Source organism: Kryptolebias marmoratus, linkage group LG10 (assembly GCF_001649575.2).
Source record: "Kryptolebias marmoratus isolate JLee-2015 linkage group LG10, ASM164957v2, whole genome shotgun sequence".
Classification (NCBI taxonomy): domain Eukaryota; kingdom Metazoa; phylum Chordata; class Actinopteri; order Cyprinodontiformes; family Rivulidae; genus Kryptolebias; species Kryptolebias marmoratus.
Genome location: NC_051439.1, coordinates 7,182,148 through 7,204,408, shown reverse-complemented (window position 1 = coordinate 7,204,408; position 22,261 = coordinate 7,182,148). Strand labels below are relative to the sequence as shown.

At 39.1% G+C, this 22,261-nt stretch overlaps 1 protein-coding gene across 3 annotated transcripts in view; it reads left to right on the top strand.

Moving 5' to 3' along the window:
- slc8a3 (solute carrier family 8 member 3) overlaps window positions 1–22,261 on the top strand; it is a 138,414-nt gene that overhangs the window by 66,633 nt on the left and 49,520 nt on the right. For 2 of the 3 annotated variants that reach the window (XM_017415824.3, XM_017415815.3), the window contains exon 3: window positions 18,327–18,433. The exons of the other annotated variant lie outside the window; for it this stretch is intronic. In XM_017415824.3, coding sequence (XP_017271313.1) covers window positions 18,327–18,433 — 107 coding nt within the window. The remainder of the gene's footprint in view (window positions 1–18,326; window positions 18,434–22,261) is intronic. 3 annotated transcript variants of the gene reach the window in all.

Sequence of the window (22,261 nt, the reverse complement as noted above, 5' to 3'; positions counted from 1 at the left end):
CTCTGATCTACAGTTCCTTGAGAAAGTATTCACACTGCTTAAACTTCCCCACATTATGTCACGTTGCAACCACAAACTGCGAAGTATTTTACTGGGATTTTATATTGCAGACCAACACAAAGTATTGCGAAGTCTAAGAAAATGATACATGATTTTCTTTCATTGTTGGATCTGCTACAAAACTAAATAGTATTTAAAATAATTGTACATAGTTGAAAATCATGTAAAATGGAAACGATTTGTCTTCGTTTTGATGTTATGAAAGTTAATTGATAATAAATTGACAAGTAGGAAAAGGGAAGGACATTATAAGATGTATCTTCTACCTGCTCCTTTTCGGACAGAATATATTAAAAAAAATTAAAAATTTGCATGTCACATGGGCAGAATAATTTTGTTATACATTTTATTTCTTAAGTTTGTTTCATTGTATTTCATTTTCTTTTCTTTTTTTTGTTTGATTGGACATGTATAACTTGGCAAAACATCAGTAAAACAATTCAAACAGAACAGATTTCTATTTTAGGAATGCTTAGCCATCAAGAAAAGTTACGGCAAGTACATTCTTGGGAGAAATTAGGTTTGTAGTGGGTTTAAATGTTATTATTGGTCATAATGTTAGGACAGAGTCAAAGCCTGCAAAGCAGAAGTGTAAATTTTAAAACAAAAAAGGATTTTGCTACCTTTTGCCTGTTGAATTAGGTGTGCGTTGCAAACCAAAACCACAGAAAATACTCATTGTGCTTTAATAACTGTAAAATAAGATGTATGCTTCATACAGTGGTATTTTAACTCTCCAAAGGGCAGAAATGAAACTTCTAATAAGCTTTTCAATGAAAATCATTGGCAGGCTGCGCTATGTTTAAAACAGTCCTATGGTGCCCACAGGCTGTTGGACAATGTTCCACAGTCATTTCTGTATAATTAGGAATTCATCAGGGGACCCATTTTAACAGCAGAAGACATTGCATTAGCCCTAAGGTTAAGAAACAGTGATGTAGTGTTGAGAATTGCAGCATAAAACCGAGCTACAGGCGTGTTATGAATGTGTTCTGCGGAGTGTGTACAGAAACCATTGTATGTACAGAACCCCGGGCCGTAAGATCATCATTTCAGAGTGTGTGTTCAAAGTGTGTCAGTTTGCGCCGATGTGTGACTGTGTAGTGCACATGGGCGAATGTCTGTGTGTGAACCAACTGAAGGGAAGCAGAAGTCATGGTTGCGGAGCGTGACACAAACACGCATCCCCAGACAAAGCTGTCATAATCTTTGTGAGGCTTCTGTGTTTTGTTTGGTTGGTTTTGTGTGACCTTGTCCTGCTTTTGTGTATTTTATGGTTAAATGTTAGATTAAGTTAAAATTGGTATTGTTTCATGTTCTGTATTGTCCTGATTCTTGGACCATTCTCTGTGTTTCTTGCTTTCTGCTCTTCCCTCTCACATCACCTGCGTTCTTCATTTCCATCCGTGTATTTATAGTACCTGGATTTTTACTTGGTCTTCGTCAGATCCTCATCTGTACTTATGTTCTGTGCTTTCAGAATGTGCGCTGCAGGTGTGTTCAGAGTATGAATACCTTTGATTTAAATTTTAGGTTTGGGATGATGAATGTATTTGGTGCAGACAGAGAAAAACACCACTGATAAAGAACTGAGTGGCACCAAAAGAGATGTCTATAGAGCTAAAAATAATCAGAGACATAGTTTTTGGGATGTGAAGTTTTGTGAAGTTAATGGTTGAAGGCCTCAGGAGACAAGCAGGTAGGGAACAGAACAGAAAACAAAACTACAGGACCTGCAATCACAAGGATTCAAGAAGATAAAAATACATTTACAACCTCAATTACAGACAAATTGGGATGCTGTGTAAAATGTCAATAAAAACAATGCACTGGCCTGCAAATGTCATAATCTCAAAATGTATTCACAATGGAACATGATAAACATACCAAATGTTTATAGTAAGAATATCATCAGAGAGGCAGAGCCCGAACATCATGGCCATCCAGTACTAACTTTCAGTCTTGTCCTTTGAGCTCAGAGTTTTCCAGAGTTTTTGTTTAAAATTTTGCCATTAGCTGTTTGAACTTACCTCTGTCTGTTAGCAAAACATAGTATCTCATGAACCACAGGGCGAATTTTAATTGAAGCCGACCCAAATCAAGATGGCCACCACAGCAAACTGACCTGAGAAAACAAAATACATCTATGACTCGGTCAATTTTACAGGCATTGAGGTAAAGTTTATTGTGGTTGTAGCTGGGGGTCATTCACAACACATTCTCTGAGGGCTATGTATGGCTCAAGATTTACTCCTGGGGATTCAAACCCAAGTCTCTCACGTGGGAGAAAGGGACAATCTTCACCACCATGACAGGGAAGTTGTGTAATTAGCTCCTTTTGCAGCTAATTATTCATGCCAGTTCCACCCCTCCAGTCTTCAGCACACCCCTGAGGTGTCAATGGGCCACACCATCATTTTCGAGAAGCATAAATGCATCATTTTGCCTATAGAAATGGTGGATACGCCTATGGAGTCAACCCAGTTCAAGATAGCTGCCACAGCTAGGTGATTTTAGCCAACACGAAATGACTATAATGTAATCCAATATATAGATTTTGAACTAAATTTGGTGTGGTAGTAGCAGATAACCATCCCTGACATGTACTCTGAGAGCTAACACATTTCACAAGATCTCACAATATCACATGAGATTGTACATAATGAAGGTTGGACCAAAAGAGCTACAAATCTGTCCTCGCTCAATATAAGATGATCTTAGACCAAAAGTCAGGCATGAAAGGTGGTAGGTGATATGTATTCCTTTAAGGAACATGAAGCTTTTAATCTGGATAGCGATTAGCTTAGAACCCTGACATGTCTCTGTGATTGTTTATGAGGGACTTTACCACCTATGTCCTTTTTCAAACTCCTCTCAGTCTCAAACTAGAACTACAATGGCTGTGAATGTAAAAATGTTCCCTTCTACAGACTACACACAAAAAAACACATAATGCATCAGAGGATTTGCAAAAAATTGCCCATATTCACTCTCATTCACCCTAAATGTGCTTTCTGCTGCTTGATTAGAGATTCACTGAGCTGTGACAGTTTTTCCACATTCTCCCTCTATTCCTTCTGCAAATGCAGAAATAATAGCACCTTCTGTAGTAACACCAATGTGCAGAGCATAACAGATGAAGCAATGCCTAATGTGCGAAACATGTGCTGATGGTTGGTAAGATGCCCCGGTCCTGTGGAGAGCAGCAGAGCCACGGAGATGTTTAGCTCTCATTCAGACTTTGTGGGAATGATTATTATTCAGTTTATTTAGGTGGCACAGCAGAGCAGAAGGATGTAGATCCACAACTTGGCTTGGCCTTTTCCTTCAAAACTCTAAATTGTCACTAGGTGTGAATGGTTACAGTATCTGTCTTGTTTGTCTTTGTTTAACCCTGTGATAGACTACAGACTTGTCCAGGACGTACCCTGTCTCTCACACAATGAACCCTAGAGATAGGCACCAGCTCCCTGTGACCCTGCACATAAAATGGGGTAAAGAAAATGAATAGATGATGATTATTCATTGAATCTGCAGAAACTGAGTTTGTAAATGTTTCGAGGCAGTCAGAGCAACAACGTTGACATTGAACGTCCATCCACCAGTCATACCAGCTTTATTATGTCCATATCATGGCTAGAGGGCTGGGGGTCACCAGTCCATGATGGGGCTAACACAAGCCACAGCTGAGGCACAAAACAGGGGTCTTTTGACCAAAACTGAGAGTTCAAGCACACTCCTTCACTGTAAGGCGACTGCGCAAAGTAATGTACCTGAGTGCTGGGGGATACTTGTCAAATATACAAGTCAAATATCTTGGCACTGTAAGGTTTTCAAGTCAACCAAAGTCTTTTTCAGAAAAATTACAGTAAACATAAAAACAGAGCTAGTGTGTGTGTATCTGTCTGTCTTTTAGCAAAATATCTCATGAACCAATAAACAGATTTTATTGAAACTTTCTGAAAGTAATCACTGGCTGTACATCTATGGGGCCAACACAATGTAAGATGGCCTCCACAACCAACTAACCTTAAAAACACTAAATATTGCTCTAACTCAGTTAATTTTACAGGCACTGACTTAGGATTTTGTGAGGTAGTACCTGAGGCTGACTCCCAACACGTTGTGAGCACTAAGAGATTGCTCATAATCTTTGTTTAAAAATTTGCCATTAATTGTTTGGAGTCAACTCTCTCTGTTAGCAAAATATCTCATAAAGAACTAGATGGATATTATTAAAACCTTTAGAAAACAATGGATGTACATCTACTGATTAACTTATGGATCCAACTCATTTTAAGATGGCTACCACAGCCAACCGACCTTAGAAAACACAAAATTGTCACAAATGGTAGAGAGCGAGAGGAACCCTGAGTGTAGACTCATGAATGGAAAAAAGAAAATTTATTTATAACTAACAAAACTAGAAAACAAAAAGCTGATGTGGCAGCAAACCACTAAATAACAAAACACGGAACGTGGCAACCGAATGGCAAAGCAAGGTAAGATAATGTTAGGCGACAAGAACCAAACACGGAACATACCAAAGACAATTAACCAGCGACTGAGTGGAAGAAATTACCGGGTTTTAAACAGCAGAAGGCAATTAGAGGAAGTGGGCACAGGTGAGAGAAAATCATGAAAGCAGATGGAGATGGGCGTGACAGGTAAACAAGGGCAGACTGAGGATAAGTGCATGATGACATAAACAAAACACAAGGAACAATGGTGGAACGAAACCTAGACCAAAAAACGACAAAATAAAATAAAACCATAACCCAAACTAAAAACAGGAATCAAAAACAACCCTAGAAAACAGGGCACCAGGACCAAAACATGACATAGCTTAAACTTATGGCAATAGTTTAGTTATTTTTACAGATGTTGTGCTAAAATTTGGTGTGATAGTAGCTCAGAGTAATTCACAAGTGTGAGTTCAAGGACTACTCATTGCAGGAGATCTTTACTTAAAATGTTAGCATTACCTGTTGGAGTCTGAAAAGACTAAAATTGCTAAAACTCTATCATTTCAAAATATAATGTTAAACTCTTACATGCGTGATATGCATTTCTTCAAAAAATCCTGCACTTTTAATTTAAAAAGTGATAAGATTATGAGGTTCATAGACTAAAGAGTATTAAGAACGTTAAATTATTCCCGTTTATATGGCAATCTAAAATTTGGTTTAACTCACAGTGGATTGAATTTAAAATAAAACTGGAGCATGAAGTCAGGTTATTTGGATTTCTTTTTTTTGCATTTTTTTTTTTACCAGTTAGTAAATACCAAATACAAAAAGAACCATTAAAAGTTTGTTACATCATTAGACATAAAATGCAAAAGTGTTATATCTGGAGTGGACACTGTTATTTGATTAGTGATTCTTTCCTTTTTGATTCTTCAGTCCTGTTTTAATTCCTGCCTGTAACATGAATCTTAAAGCCCTGAGTGATAAAACCTACAGAGGAACGTGTTTAACTCAACACTGACAGCCTGACTTTTATTTGTGAAGCTTCACCCGTTTGCCCTGTTTCTATAAATGACAGGAAGGGTTGTGCTTTTATCATTTCAGCATCCCATGTTCCTAAGTTTTGTTCTTAGAGTCAAAGAGAAGCTTGTTGTTCTCTCAGGTCATTTATATATGATTGCTTTTGTCACTTAGCTGCGGGCGGTTTGTCTTGGCTGGTTTTGGCTCTCTGTGCAATCACGGACCCACACCTGACACCCAGAACAGCCCTCGTGAATTTCTCGCCCCCAGCCCAGCCATCTCCTTCGCCCCGTCAGGGCGCTGCTTCAGCTTTCATTTTGCTGTTCTGACTGCGTCCTCTGTTTCTTCCTCCTCTCCCTTCTTTGTCGCCCTCTATCAGACGCATCTTGTCTGAGTGTTTTATCACACTGTGTCCTTGTGGAGGGGGGACCTTGGGGCCTGCACCAGCCATCTAAAAAAATATTTTCTCACCCTTTCGCCTTGCTCTTGGCACAGAAAATAAGGAGCAAAGCCGTCTGTGTTTTTAATATTTCCTTCTTCTTTTTCTACCTCAGCTTTGAGTATCCTCTTTCCTTTTTCATCCTCTAATTTAGTCTTTTTCTCCTTCAGCGCTGGCAGTCAGCATGTTTTTATGAAGACAGTATTGTAAGGGGCATGACAAGTGGAGTCGACCGGCGCTCCTCCTCCTTCCACCAAAGCCTGGGCTTTTCATTTAGATCAGTGACAGTCTCTTGCCTCCCCTGAAATTAGATTTTCCTCTCAGCCGCTGTGCATTATGTCTTTTTAGTATTCCTGGTTTTACTGAGCTCTCTATTGAAATTCCAAAGTTGATCAGTCAAAGTACAACCCCAATTTAGGACGATGTGTAAAATGTAAATAAAAACGTTTAATTTGCAAAAAGCGAAACCCAAAATTATATTGACAATTGAACATCAAAATCAAATTTAAAATGACGTTTTTTCTTTCTTCTAAAAATGGTACAATTTTAAACATTTGGTATGTTTATTATGCTCCATTGTGAATAAAATATGGAGTCATTACATTTGCAAATTTTTGTATTCTGGTTTTATTTACATTTTACACAGTCTCAACTTTTTTGGCATTGGTGATATAACTTATTTATATTTGTAGAAGGCTGGATTTAACCTTTTTTACATGTAAATGGGTAATCTTACTGCATGAAAACAATATGAATATCAAAAATATTAATTTGTTGCTAAAAATGTCTTCTTCCTTGCAAAACCACATAAAACATCCTTGATTTAAAGTTCAAATTGATTGTTATTTGACTGTATAAAGGGCTAAAAAGGGATCATCTTCCTGTTTCTCTTCATTTTATTGTTCATTTTTGGAGTGAAAACTCTGTTGGAAAAGGAAAGAGTTACAGTTGCAGCACAAAGGGATGATATGTCGTTTTCCTCCTTTGTTGCTACTAAGTTTGGGTCTGACAGCAAGGGAAGCAAGCTGGCACAGTCCTCTTTTTCTTCAGCAGCTGCTGAGGTTTACGTGTGTGTGTGTGTCTGTGTGTGTGGGCACACAGATGAAGTAATGGGCTATATGTCAGCAGACAGAGGTAAACCTGTTAGGACTCTATTCCCTTCGGGGACAGTTACTGTACACTTTAACTCTGAAAATGCACTAATAGAAACAAATAGCAAAGGTTTATGTTTTACAAAAAATACTTGTGTGTCATGTGTCACAGTTTCAGAGGAGCTGGGCTGGCAAAATGGGTTTTGTATCCATGACAACAAGAAAGAGGAAGTGCAGCAAATGGGAGCAGGTTGGCTGCATTAGATATTCAAGTCCTTGGCTTGTGATCGTGTGGATATCACACGATCAGAAGGAGGTATCCTGTCATTGAGGGCGCATTTGATCATCTCTTGCTTAAATCTAACATGCAGTGTAATCTAACCAGCTGCCGACTAGGAAGGCTTTAATGAGAGAGGAATATAAGTTGGGTGACACCAAGTGTCAATGTTAAAGCCAAAGACAGGCCTGTGGAGGGACAGCTGCAGTCCTGCCATGGTCTTCGGAAGATGTGTCTTTATCCAGCTCCAAGACTCGATTCCTCTAATAAACCTGGCAGTATTCTCATCAGGAGTTTCATATTGAAGCATTCACCTCACTGTGAGGCCTCACTTTTCTATCTGTTTTGGTCTGTGTATCATCTACTGGTGAGAAAATTGCTGCTTTTGTCCTCTGACAGATATTGTAAAGTCATGTACTTTAATAATCAATCTGGTGGCATGACCTCTCACACTTCCTCCGCTGTCAGCTGCAGCTCAGCATCTTTCTTTTTATGAAATACTTTGCGTGCATGACGTGCAGATTTATGTATTGTTGAAGGTTTACATCATCAGTTGACATATTAGTCAATATTGTTCTCTCTGTGCTGTATTTTAAGATAAGATACGTTATTTAAATTGCTGGCAAAATTCTTTTACACTTAATTTTCATGAATTTGGCTCCACATTCAGCTGGATCAGAAGCAGGTATTTGGCTTTTATGCGTTTACGTCAACACAAACGCACACAGTCCTTGTGTAATCACTTCTGTCTCCTAAAAGTCGCCAATAGGCTATTTTTGGAGACATAATAGGCCCCTTTTCACAAGCTGACGCAACTTTCTGAGGTTTTAATGAAACACTTTGGTCGACATACAACAGGATTACAAAACCCAAGTCCTCTCATAAAGCCTGTCTTTACAGTTTATTTCTCTGCAGAGGATTTTAGGAAGTTTTGTGACACTTGATCCCATTCTTTCTTTCCCTGTCACAGGCTTCTCTTTTGAGATATTTTAATAGACATGTATGAAACCTTTTCATTTTAGCTTTTAAGTTGGTAGTAACTTCAGCCACCTAATTATATTCTCTGAAACACAACAAAGTAGATATATTTGTCCTTTTTAAAGTCAGCGACTATGATGTCTGACAATAGTATGTTTGTTGTTATATCTGAAGTTAAATACTGTATAACTAGAGAGAGTTTTCATTAAACACTGAATCACATAAAAACCAAAAAGATTGCAGATTCTTTAAGATGAAGACATTTTGCTGACAGTAAGTACATTTTGTTGAGTCATTAAGTTGTTACTATCACAGTAATTCACTATAAATTATTAACTCTATATTTGTTAAAGCACTCATGGAAGCTATTAGCTTTTTTCTTTTTTTTTTCTTTTTTTGAATGGAGGCAAAGGGAGATTTGTGAACCGTTGGACGAATTGATAAATTTAGGCAAATGGATGTTTTCTTTCTGGCCATTGAGTTTAAACTGGGACTGGCTTTAAGACATGCATTATTCAGACCCCATCTGCCACTGCTGCACTAATTCATGCTTTCACTTTACACACCCTGCACACATGCTGCTGCATCCAACTGAAGTTGTTGAGTTTCCTTTTCTTTTTTTTTAAATATTATTTGATTTATTCGGAATTGTAATGTCTAATTTCTGCAGTCTGGTAACTCTTTCCTGTATGCTTTGCTTCATGGGATGAAAAGAAACGGAAAGAGAATTGGGAGAGTGCAAATAGAGGCCGCAAGGGTGTGGAATGTAAAATCTGATGTGACTTTTTTTTTATCAGATTGGCAAGAAATCATTGAGAAATGTGTTTACTGGCTTTTTCTCTGATTGCAGGAGAAAAGCAATAATCAGGACTATAATGAGCGAGACCCATAATCCCTGTGCTTGGTGACAGAAACCAGGCTTGCTTAATTAAGACTCTGATTTCCCATGAGGCATCAGGGCCTATTTTCCCTTTCGTCCTCTTTCCAGCTTTATTTTATTTAGGATTTTTTTTTTTTGCAGTGATTTGAATTAGTTATCGAAAATGAATATTGCTTTTTGATTGCTTTGGTGTTGCATCTGCTTGGGTTTCTCCTAATGCCTGGCGTTCTGTAGATGAGGTATCAAGCTAAAAAATGTTTAGGAACTCACTGCCTTATAATCCTACAACCCAAGAAGGTTTTTTTGCTGTTATTCCACACATACTGTAGTCGTGCTCAGACACAAGATTGCATAAGGGTGAGCAGCACCTTTAAAGCAGTCAGAAGACTAAGGAAAGGAACAAAAAGAGACACTTTCGAGTGTGTTTTATCTCTTCAGTTTAGAGCAGAAATCTTGTTGTACAAAGGACCTGTCACAGTAGAGAGAAATCAAAAGTCGTGTTTTCTAGTTTCTTTGCAGATTCTTCTCAAAAGTTCAAGGCTTTGCTGTGAACAATTTGAGAGTGAGAGGATGCCAACAGACGAGACGAATGTAGACGTGGAGATTGGGTACCTCACATATCACCTCCTCTCGTGTGTTGCTCCACTACAGGCGTCCGGGCCAGTTCTACCATTCGGTGTTTGTGGAATGGAAACAAGAGAGGAGGTGGGCTGCTAGAGCAAATTTCAGCCACAAAGTGCTTTTTGGCTTCAGAAGGGATAAATAGACATCCAACATCTGCCGTTTCTCCTTGGCTCAAACCACCACTTTCACCTACATTTCAGTTCCTTTGCCGTTCTATCTCTTTTCCCTCCGCCATCCACTCTGAACCTGGGGAAGGCAGAGGCTGCTGTCTTCTGGCAGCTCAGCGCAGCGGAGGTGTGAACCCTCTAATCACCAGTCATTACTCAGTAGTACCTTCCCACACTAATACTTAAGAGTGCCACGTCTGTATGTTAGCATCAATACATCATTCTCTCATTCGTTTTGACAGATAAGTGTAATTCTGTGTAGCAACTACAGACTGGACTAGCTTTTAATTTGCCATACCTTTTAAAATTTCTATTATCCACTGCATTTAATTTTCAACAACGTGAAGAAAAAATGTGAGTAACAGCGTTATATGAGCTTATTGCTCTAAAAAAGCAAATGAACTTTCCATGTGAGGAACAAAAATATGGGGTTTTTTTTGTTGTTTTTGTTTTTTAACCAGACAACAAGACTCCTGAAAATAAAGTGGCAACCTAAGCTACAGGCAGGAAATGTTGCGTCCGGCCTTGCAATTCTGAAAGCTTTTTGTAAAACCCCAGTGTAAGGTTCATAATCCACCTGCAAAAAAACAAAAAAAATCTTCCAAATAAAATTACAGTTAAATTCTAAATGCCTTTAAAGTCCAACATAAGCACAGAGTAGTTACTTATAAGCACTCCAGTCATGCTTACAACACAACATACCCTTTTATTTTCTCTGTTTATTTTTTTATGGTTTCAAACTCAGTTTTCCCAGTCTTCCTTAGATGGTACAACATCCAAGGTCTATAAGGATTTCCTGTCAAACTACACACCTCTTATGTTCAGGCTGTAAAGTTATAGTGAACACAACAAACAGCTTTTATAGGTGCTCAAAACCTGTATTTGCTGACTGCAACTCACCAAAAACACCTTCCTCCTCCTAATTAGTTACATGTAGGTCCACCTTTTATTCCATTGTGTATTGTTAGGCTTTTTGTGTCATTCTTTATTTCGTACTTTATTCATACTTACATCATATTTCTGCTCCTGTAGCACTTACATAGCACAATATAAAAAGTACAAGTCAATATTATATTCAATATAATATAATACAATATAATGTTTTATAATACAAAACAGTCTTCATTGTAACACATAAACAATAATAAGCATAAACATAACCAGTAATAATACTGGAAGCTAGCTTTAGCTCTGTTCATGTTCGTCACTCTTAGGATTCTGAAAACCAGTTGAAGCTCTGAAATCACAAGTAAGAAATCTGATGACAACGTACTTTAGGAGAAAGGGGATTTATTTACAAATGTAAATGTTTTACAGATCAGGGGATGTGTGGCGAATGAATGAGTCCCGTAACTTTATGTCAAAAATGAATTGTGTTGATGGATCATCAAAATGACATTCAAATGCGAAATGTTAGGTTATTCTGTCTAAACCATTAAAATGGGATGAGAGAAGATGGAAGCTATTTCTATTAAGGAAAACCAAAATAAAAGAAGTACTGTTATACTAAAAAGTCTGTTTGTTGCCAACCACAGAGTAGTTACTAAATTAGGTTACTATGGACACAAATCATAACTACACAGCAAATAAATTTAGAAGTTTGACTATTCGGGAGAAAGTTTCCACTGTTTAAAGCCATCCATGTCAGGACTGTTAGTTGAAGATTGCTGTTGGTTTTGACTCCCACAGGCTCCGACCACAGCACCTGCAGGTCTCTCATGATCACTGCTGCTTATTAGGAAAAACTCAGTCAGCCTCTGGTCCTGTGTCTTTGGCTTGTAGCTACCATGTCCAAATCTCCATTCAGACCAGCAGAGTGTTTGTAGCTGACTAAGATCCCTGGATGGAAAAGAACAGCTTGTGTCCTCAGTGGAGCTGATAAGTTCAGTTCCACAAAAATGACATGACATTTGTTGGTTTTGCTGTGCTTCAAACTTGTGCGAGAAGGTCGAAAGTTTGCTGTCGTTACCATTTGCAGAAGATAAGAGGAACTCAGTTGGTTCTGCTGCAGCCAAGGTAAGTCAACAGACTCATGCTGACTTTTAGGCTGCAGAAAGTGCTGAGGAGAGATAAACATTCTTTTCTCCTGCTGGGATTAAAGAGAGTTCAGTGATGTTTGACTTTCGTCAAAGTCCAAAAGCAAGGCACACAGCACAATCCTCTGTGCTGGCGTAAAGAAGGAAGAGAGAGTTGATGTGGCTTCATTGGCGTCTAGCAAGAACAGAGAGCGATGACGGCTGCAGTCCCATAAACTCCTCCGCCCTTTATCTAAAACAGCCTATGAAGGGCCGACGCATTTGATGCACGAACATCCTGTTTGAGATAAGATATCTAAATTAATTTCTTTTAGCCACATTATTGATGAAATTCCAAACGAAACATCCACAAGTACAGTAATGATTGGGGTATCTGAAAAACGGTTATTGTTAGAAGAAGTCCACATGCAGACATATACAGTAAATATAAGGGAAAAGTTAGTTCTTTTGGCTAATTAACATTTATAAGTCTTATTGTGTTTGCATTTTAAAGAGTCCCAGTAGTTGAAAACATTGCTTGGAGAGGCATTTTTAAAGTATATCTCTTTCTCTCTTTGATGGAGACTGTGAGTACAGGTTTGTTCCAAAGCAAAGACAAGGCAATCAAACAATCTGGTCACTTCAGAAAGGCTCTTTTGTCCAACATCTCAAAAACATGCCCAGCTTTGACAACACTGCAACATTGTCAACTAATGGTTCACATATCTGGTCAAGAAAACATGCCTTCTGGCCCTTAAACTACTGAAGTGAGAATAACTTGCCTACAATTCACCGCAGGAGCCTAGTGTAACTCATCTCCAAGAGGGTTGATGACAACGTGTGTTAACCAATCAGAGCTCTGTCATACAATACAGAAAGAAGGTTTGATGTGAGAGGGACACATTGAGTGAGACAGTGATGAGAAGATGTCTGACAGAGTTTTGAAGGCCAAGTGTCCCTGCTTGATGAACCTTTTTAGGTGACAGTATTACTCCTGAACTGGTAAGCTGCTGTAAGAAAATAATTAAATCATGAGACGCTAAGCTAAGTTCTAATGAGTTTTCTGCCCCACCCAGTCTCACCTGCTCCCAGTTGTCATTAGCTCAGGTGGATCTATTCCGTTCATCAGCTCGGGTCTTTATATACTCTTGGTGCCCATTCCTAGTCAACCTGGCATTGTATGGCTTCATGCCTTGCATGGTTGTAGTTGAGGGTCATTAACAACATTTAATCTGAGTGTGACATCTCGCAATATCACAAATACATTTTATCATTTTTATTAAACATATTTAACATATATGCACCTGGATTTACATGCATATTAGCAAATAATATTTCTTAATCTGAAAAGACAATAAAAAGTTTTTTTAAACCCCTTTGAAAAAATAAAACAGTGTATCAAACAGAACTTAAACTGCCAATACAAACAGGCTATAGTTACCAGAAACATGGTTAATGCTGGTTGCCATGCTGTCTGCTTAAAAAGTACTCTATGTCCCTCGAAAAACTTCTGGTTGATGATCTCTGCCCTCCAGTGGAATTTATTTTTCTGAAAGTAGACTTTTTGCCTCTGTGAAAACAGGAAGTTACAGCCTTTCAGCACAAGAAAATGAGTGTCAAGACTCTAAAGAAAACCAGTGCAGACAAGACATCAGAAAATGCATTCATGACTCACTGTGTGTGTGTCTGTACCTGGTTTTTGTTACCTTTTAAGGACTTTTTCTAGTATAATAGCATACCTTGTCAGGATTGGTAGTCGTTTTTGGCTAAGGGTTAATGCCCAGTCTTAATACAGTGGAACCTCATGTTTGGGTTAGGGGTTAGGTTTATGATAAGGTCTGAATTCAGTTTAGGTTAGGGTTAGATGTGGACTAATAATGGTTAAGTTTAGGGTAAGGGTCAGGTTTAGGCTACAGAAATGGATAGAAGTCAATATAATGTCTTAATAAGGACAGAAATACAAACTTGTGTGTGTGTAAGGTCTAAGTTGAACTTGCCATTTGCCGCAGAGTGTTTTTTCTGTCAACACACTGAATCTGTTCCTATTTAGTCACCGCTCACTACACTAGCAGTCCCTGAAAACAGTCTGATTTGTTTCTATGTGCACAGCAGGTGTTTGATTACACCTCACAAACACACACTCACGCACAGTAAAAGCCCAGTGCTTTATGAACAGAGACGCTCTCTGCAGCCTCCATAGTGTCTGATGTCAGATGTTTGGAAAGATGGATGAATAACTGCTGGTCATCAGTTGTTTCATTTCTCTACATGAGTCTGCTGAGTGTCGGTGTGTGAGTTTATGATTGGTTTGTGAGTACTTATCATCATCACTGTAGTGGGAGCTGTTGTGTGAATTCAACAAGATGAATATTCTTTTCATTGAATCCTAATTTGAATGTTTGATCTGCTTGTATCTAGAATTGGGTCCAGCAAAACAGGGGCATGTTTACCACTTGGTGTTGCATCACCTTATTTTTCAGACAACACTCTGTAAGTTCAGAAACTCTGGAGACCAACAGCTATTGCTGAAAGCAAAAGGTGGTTTTCTTTCTTTACTTAAAATAAAAATTAGGAAAACAGGAAATATTTGAAGTGGGTGAGAGATGTAAACAACATGCATCTTGGAGTATAATCAAAGGAAATGTTTTGTCCTACTAAAGGGGGCTTTTGTGTTAAAAAGATAAATATTTAGTATTTTACCTTACAGTTTTAATAATTTTAAGTAATAGCTACAGTTTGGTACTTATAGCTTTGACATAGATATGGGTTGGCTAATTTTAGCTATTAGTTATGATTTTGCTAATGTTCTGCTTGTTTTAGCTTTTAGTTACATCCATCCATTTTCTAACCCACTTCTCGTTTAGCTAATTTCAGCTTTTACATAATGACGCTTTTGCTAGTTTTAGCTATTAGCTATAGTTTTGCTGATGTTCTGCTTGTTTTAGCTGTTGTTCTGCTAATTCTAGCAGTTTCCTACTGTTTTGTCGGTTTTAGCTATTAGCTACTGTTCTTTAACTTAAACTTCATTGCCACTGTCACTTTAGCTTTTCACTGTTCTGATGAATTTAGCTTATGTTTTGCTTGTTTTAGCTTTACCAACTTGATTGCAGCTGTCATTCAGCAGTCACTGCATTTTTACACAAAATGCAAATTTACACTTGCAAAAAAGAAGCACAATTCCACGTAAAAAATGGAGTAATGTGAAACTGATGGTTTATCAAATATCATTTATATGAACTGCAATGAAAGCTTAGAGATTGGAGCAGTTTTAGGACAGCAGCATCACACTTTTAGCTGTGCTCAGTACAAAACACTGTTTCCTTAAAAGATTTTAATGAAATGCTAAATAAATAAGTTAAAAGGCCTCCTTATCTTTATTGTGAGGCTACAGGGGTGGTGGGTCGCTTCTTCTGGGTTTATTTCTGTTGATGTGGTTGCTCGTTTCTCTTGTGAGATCTGGCAACATTGACGGAAACCCACTTCAGTCTAACCCAGGCCCCCATTTAGCTCATCAAGACAACAAACAACATGAGTCAAATTTAATTGTAATCAGAAAAGAAGAGAGAAAAAAAAAAACAACTCAAGATTTACATATTTTTTTCATCTCTTTTTCCTCTTGGTAAATTATTGTGTCAATTAAAACAGTGTTAACTTGTTTTGGTGGCATTTTGTCTCCAGATTGTTCCTGAACAATCAAAGAGAACCTCCGCTCTGTTAGTACAATAACAGCAGCCTCCTCCACCAGCCTCTGGTTAATCAAAACTGGAGAGAAATGCAACAAAATTGACTTTTAGAACCATAATTATCAAGTGTAATCTGAGCACAGAAACCCAACAAATATGAAGTTATAGAGTTCAATGTTATTACAGTGTTTATAGCTGCAATGAGTCTATTTTTGCTATATTATCTGTAAAAACAACAAAACAGTTATTTTTCTCCAAGTCAACATGGAAACAGAGGTTGCACCATTCCCATTCCCAAAGTATCATCAACCAGTTTATATGCCAGATCTTCCCGCCTCCACCATGATCAGTGCAACCTGTTCATTCCTAAATTAAGGTGACACCTTTTCCTCCAACAAAGACATAAACTCCGTTCATCATTACTTCTATCTGGGTCACGAGCCGTCTGAAGAATAAGGAGTGGGCACACCATCCATCCTAATCGCCACGGAAACACCAATAGGGGTTGGTTCCCCCGCAGTTTGAGAACCACTGATCTAACCAAACCTTTCCTTCTAGCTAAACTCAGGAGAAATGTTTGAAAATTTATCTCTGATTGAGTAATTTTGCAGCTGCTGGCTCATTGCATCGCTTTTATGGCTCACAGATTTACTGTTGTGTACTCTCAGCTTAAGTGCCTACCAGCAGATGTTTATATGATATTTTTAGACACTTTTGATTTGGAAGTTTTCCTAAATGATCTCACAGCAAATTCTAGGGTCACATGATATTCTTGTAAACTGTTGCATGAAAATACCAAGGGATCTGAAGCCAGCGGCTCACTTTCAGGCCACAGTCATTGAATACGTCGCTGCTCCTGATAGTCACTGATTAACTGTGTGGCTGTAAGCTGTAAACGTGGATCCGTTCCCCCTCCCTCCTCTCCATCTAGGCGGTTTATATGTGTGTGCGTGGAGACAGATCCCACTTGTCCATTCAACTTCAGCGCTTCTCCTTCTCAGTCCTGATGGAAACCGAAGTGCTGTTCAAGGCCGCAGAGCCGGTGCTGCAAACGTGTCGCCTGGCACTAAAAAAAAAGGAAAACCCTGCTGGCGAGATGGGAAGAGAGAGAGAAAAAGAAAGATGGATTGCTCTGCTGTGTGTGGTGTGTTAAAAGGCTCTTAGATTGTACAGTTCCCTTACATCCAGAACTACGAAACCTCTTGCTAGAGAAGGGGATTTAGCTATAGGAATATATATGCTGTATATGCTCTCACTTACCATATTACTGTATATGAGAAAAAGGTTCAGGATGCTTTTGTGTGGGTGTGTAAGAGACAGTTTTTATTTGCTTGTGTTATGTGTAATTTTTTCACTTTTATGGCAGTGTGAAGAGTGCGTCAGTGCGTTGACTGGCACAAAACTGCCGGAATGCCATGCTGTTGGAAGTAAATCACTGGGATGTCAGGGAATGAGTTGCTTTTTGACTTGATACATGATATATGAACAGCTATCTATAATGACTGCTGTCTGGTCACTCGTCTTATTAGCTGCTTTTCAAATCCGCTCCTCAAATAACGTGGTAAAAGCTGTATTTTTTGCTTGCGCAAGGATGAAAAGCGTCTCGCTGTGAGATGTCAGAGTCCTAATAAAGTATGTCATCGTTCTTTCAGGGCTTGTTGTGCCACTGTCGACTGTTGCTGGCTCGTCTGCTGCTCGCCGGGCGTGCTTCCTGAAGCCTGAGAGAGCCGATGCAGCGAGTGTCGTGGCTCGTCGTGGGCCCGTTTTCGTTTTCCAGCGTCGAACAAAGTGTGACGTAACGTTCGTACAAATTTCAACAAAGCTATTCCTGTAGGAGTTCCTGCTGTGATGCGACGCGGCACAAAGAGGTCTGGGTACCTGCTGACCACCTAACTGCCTGCACTCGTCAATAACTCTTTATAAAGATCAATTAGGGTGATCAGTGGAGAAAGTGCTGCTGGGGCTGATGTGCCATATTGAGCTGTTTCTGTGTGATGATGTTACACGCAGCACTTTTCCAAAGGAGCCTCACCCCTCTGGACATTTGACTTCATTAAAGGGATGCTCGCCTTAAATCGGAGCAATAAACCCAGCAATGGACTGCTTCTTTCCTAACTGCCTCTTCTGTGCCTTGACAGGTAATGAAGTCCACAGTGTCCAACTAGCTGTTTCCTTGAAATAGTTCTGACTGAAAAATAAAGAAAAATGAAAAAAGAACAGGTTCTTTCATTTATCAGTCACTCTCATTTTTTGGCCCTTTGAGAAATATCTGTGTACTCATTTTACAGCCTGACTAATTACTCGCTGCTTATTTTGGTTAGGTTTGTTCTTTTTACCCTCTGTCCCACTCGTACAGGATGACCTGATGAACGTGTTAGCCAATGGGCTCACAGGAACCTGTCTGTGTGTCGTTCCACAGCAAGCTGACCATTCGCCTCCTAACTTTCTTCCATGTTGATTATTAATCCCACTTACAGTGCTCTTCCTGTGCCCCTCCATCGCAAATTAACCTTTCTCTTCTTCTCTCTCCCTCTCCTTCCCCCCTTCTCTGTCTTTCTCTGTCCCTTACCTTTTCACTACCCCATCTTTTATCCTCCCTTGTTATCCTCCTCCCCCCTTGCAGCAAATTTATTCACGTGAAAGTTATTGACGATGAGGAGTATGAAAAAAACAAGAACTTCTTCCTGGAGCTGGCTGAGCCTCGTATGGTAGACATGAGTCTGCAGAAAGGTGCAGTACTGAAATTATTTCTTTTGTCTCTCTCTGATTCTCTCATTTGTATTACCTGGTTTCAGTCTTTTCATTTCCTTTAGAGCACTTTGCCTCCTCTTTGTTCCCTTTGATTTCCTAAACTTTTATTTGTCTGCTTCTGCACCACCCTCCGTATGTTAGTGTTACTTTATGTCAAAGCAGAAAACTGAAGTAAAGTCAGATCATGTTCATCATCATGACAGCCTCCCCAGACGCTGTCATCATCTGCATGAAAAGCTAACAAATAGACTAGAACTTGCTTTTATCACAAAGAAGCAAGCAGACATTTTTATATAAAAATATGTTTTACCTAAATACAGCGGCTCATTGCTATTTTTAACCAGCCTGTTTGGGTGTAAATTGTTTTAATGAGAGAAACAATTCACAAAACAGTTTTTAAAGTAGTATTTGTCACCAGTTATAAATGCTAACTTTATAGTTTATACTCTCTTATGTACCCCTCATAATATAGATTACATTTTTGGCACAGAACATAATGCACACTGTGCATTTACTTAATTCTGATTAAACATGCCTAAAAGCTTTTTTTGTTTGCTTGTTTTTTAGCAATAGGAATATAAGGATAAAAGTGGAAGATAAAAAAAATTAAATTAGAGCAGGTTTTCATCATAAGTTTTGTTTTTTTTGCTTGCACCTCGCCTTTGGTAACATCTAATAAAAAGAAGCCAATAGGTGTTTCTTCACTTTTGTTATCTAATGCAGTGTCACCCAACTATGCTTATTGTCAGACAAAAGAAGAAGCTCACAAGTTCTTACAAAATCCAAAGCAAAATTTCTACAGCTCATTATGTTTAAATTAATATTTTATTTGTTTTGATCCTTTTTGTGTTGGTGCAGAGTTTACACAAACACAGAAATGCAAAAAGGAAACACACACACAACAATGCTGTCAAGTATCTATTTTTTTTTGTTGTTGTTGTTTGTTTTGTTTTTCATATCATCTTTTTATCCATCTATCCATTTGCTTTCACCTATCTGTGGCTGGGTCATGGAGTTAACAGGTCCTGAAGGGAAGCCCAGGCATCCCTCTCCCCAGTGACACTCTCCGGCTCCTCCTGGGGGATCGCAAGGTGTTCCCAGGCCAGAGAGGATAGATAATCCCTTCAGTAAGTTATGGGTCTGCCCCGGGGTCTCCTCCCAGTGGGACGTGCCCGGAAGAACTCCAAAAGGAAATACTGAGGAAGCATCCTAATCAGAAGCCATTTGATGAGGAGGAGCAGCCTCCCACCACCCCACGAAGGAAGCTCTTTTCTCCTGCTTGTATTTGGGATTAAATTTTTCCTGTTATGATTCATACCTTATGATGGTTGGTGAGGGTTGGATTAAAAAACTGATGATTGGCCTTTGGCCCAAGGTGGCCTGGTACCAAATACCCTTATGAACCAGCCTCTGTGCAAACATAGTGTCCATATGGACAGCCCATGCTTAGCACACAAGTCCAACAAGAAAGCACTGCTTGGGCTCAGGGAGGATTTTCCTCCCAATCACCCCCCTCCACCCACATGGGCACTAAAGCCTCCCATGAGAACTAGGGAATCCCCAAACGGCAGCTCCCCTTCCAGGACACCATCCAGAGACTCCAAGAAGACCTGATGTTTGGTGCATAAACATAAATAACAGACAGAACCTTCCCTCCTGCAGCTCAAAGCCACAGAGAGGCGACCCTCTTGTTTACCAGGCACCCAAACACAGGCGCTTAGCCGGGGGGTTGTGAATATCCCCACACACCCCTGACACCTCTTTCCCTGAGCAACTTCAGAATAGGAAAGAGTCCAGCCCCTCTCCAAGAGTTGGGCTCCAGAGTCCAAGATGTGAGCCCAACTATATCTAGTTGGCACAGCTCAACCTCATACACAAGTTCCAGCTCTTATTTTTAGGACTAGTGAATTTAACCTTTTTTTTTTCCTTTTTTTCTGAGAAAGAACCATAACACATAAAATCTAATTACACTATGATACTCATGACCAGGCAGAAAAAGACCAGGCAGACCTCTCACGCTTTTAGCAGTTCTTTCACAGACACAACAGGCATTAAAAGTAAACGTAAAGAATATTAATTAAAGGGAAAAAAGAAGCAAGAAATCAAACACAAATTTAAGAACAAATATACAGCACACTCCAAACCTATTGTGCAGCATTTTGATTCTTGGTACGTCCTGTTGTCCATTGACTGTCAGACAGTCATAAATTGTCAGTGTGCTTTGGTTGTGTGTCATGTGCAATCCCTTGCAAACGTAAAGTGTTCATGTGTAATAGTCAATGTCCAGACCACTGTAGAGTTGCAATGAGCATTCACAAGCCTGGTGACCTGTAGACTGGTGCTATTAGTCAGTCTTTTTCTCCTTCTCACCCTGTAGCGTATGATGGATGGTAAAAGTGTGTCAGGAAAGCCATACAATATCTGAAATAAAAAGGATGGAGTGGAAAAGACTATGAAAACAGTCTTTTCTTTTTCTCTTGATATTTAAGCCAGCATGCTGCCGAAGACGGAGGGGCATGTCTGCTTTTGTTTGTACCATTCACAAAACGCCACTGTAGAGTTGTTAGGGTTTTGGTTTGCCTGGTTCGCTAAAGAAAGGTTTTCAAATTTAGAGGGAAAATGCTCCATCGTAAGTTTTAGAATGGAGTATGTTTTCTCGCGAGGCAAGCAAACAAAGATCTGAACAACTCTCCGCTGGGAGGGGGAGTGAGATTAATCTGGATGTAAATTTAGCTGCAAGAACGGAGCATCTCATGCAGTTTAAATCTTGGAACTCCTCACTTTCCAGTTTGAAAAGGAGAAAGCTCCCAGGTTGGGAAGCAAAAAAGCTTTGATTACAGAATAAAAGTACAGTTGCTGCGTTTTTGTACTCTAAGGATTTCCCAGGTCCTAGATTACTAAAAGTCTCCACCAAGAGTTTGCCTCCAAACGTTAATCAGTTGTACATGTTCATCCAAGGATTTCTTTCTGACAGTTTCAGTCAAATCCATCTTCTGGTTCATGGGGTATTTAGCTAACAGACAAAATTCAAAATTCACAAACATTTTGAGTCTTAACCTTCACAAGAGAGCAAACCTGAACATTTTCCAGAATAAAAATTAAAACAGATAATTAGTTTTTAATATATCAATTCTGAGATCCATGAAATGCAGAATTGGGTCATTTTACGTCGATCAACAACACATGAAAAAAATTTGGGGAGGGAATCACATTTTATTGTCCACCGGGGAAGGTGGCATGATAATGTTTTTGCCAATGTGTTTGTTTGCCTCTACTGTTAGCAAAATATCTCGTTAATTCCTGAATTAATTTTAATAAACCTCTCAGAAAGTAATCATTGGATGTACATCTACAACTCACTAACAGTTGGAGTCCACCCAGTTTACTCCACAGCTAAGTGACTTCAGCCTTCAGTCTCAGTGCGTTTTAGAGATATTTAACTAAAATCGTCTGTGGTAGTAGCTGACAATTATTCCCTGCAAATACTCTTAGTGTGGCTGCCATCAGCGGCAGTTGTGCATTTCGGGTTAATTTTATGGTTAAGTTGGTAGATAAGTTAAAGTAATGGAAAGTATTTTGTGTTTATGGAAGATTGTATGAATGTTGCCAGAGTGGAACCAGTGTTTGAGTTGCTGTTTCCTTTGGGAACATATTTTTGGTGACACGCTGCACTCGATAGAGGGCAGCATGCTTGTTTTTTGTTTTAATCGGCAAAGAAGCTTGGTGAGGCGTGTACCGGGGCTCGTGTGAAAAGGAAACGTTAACCCTTTCAGGTTGAAGCGGCCAATGAGGTATACGTTTTTTTTT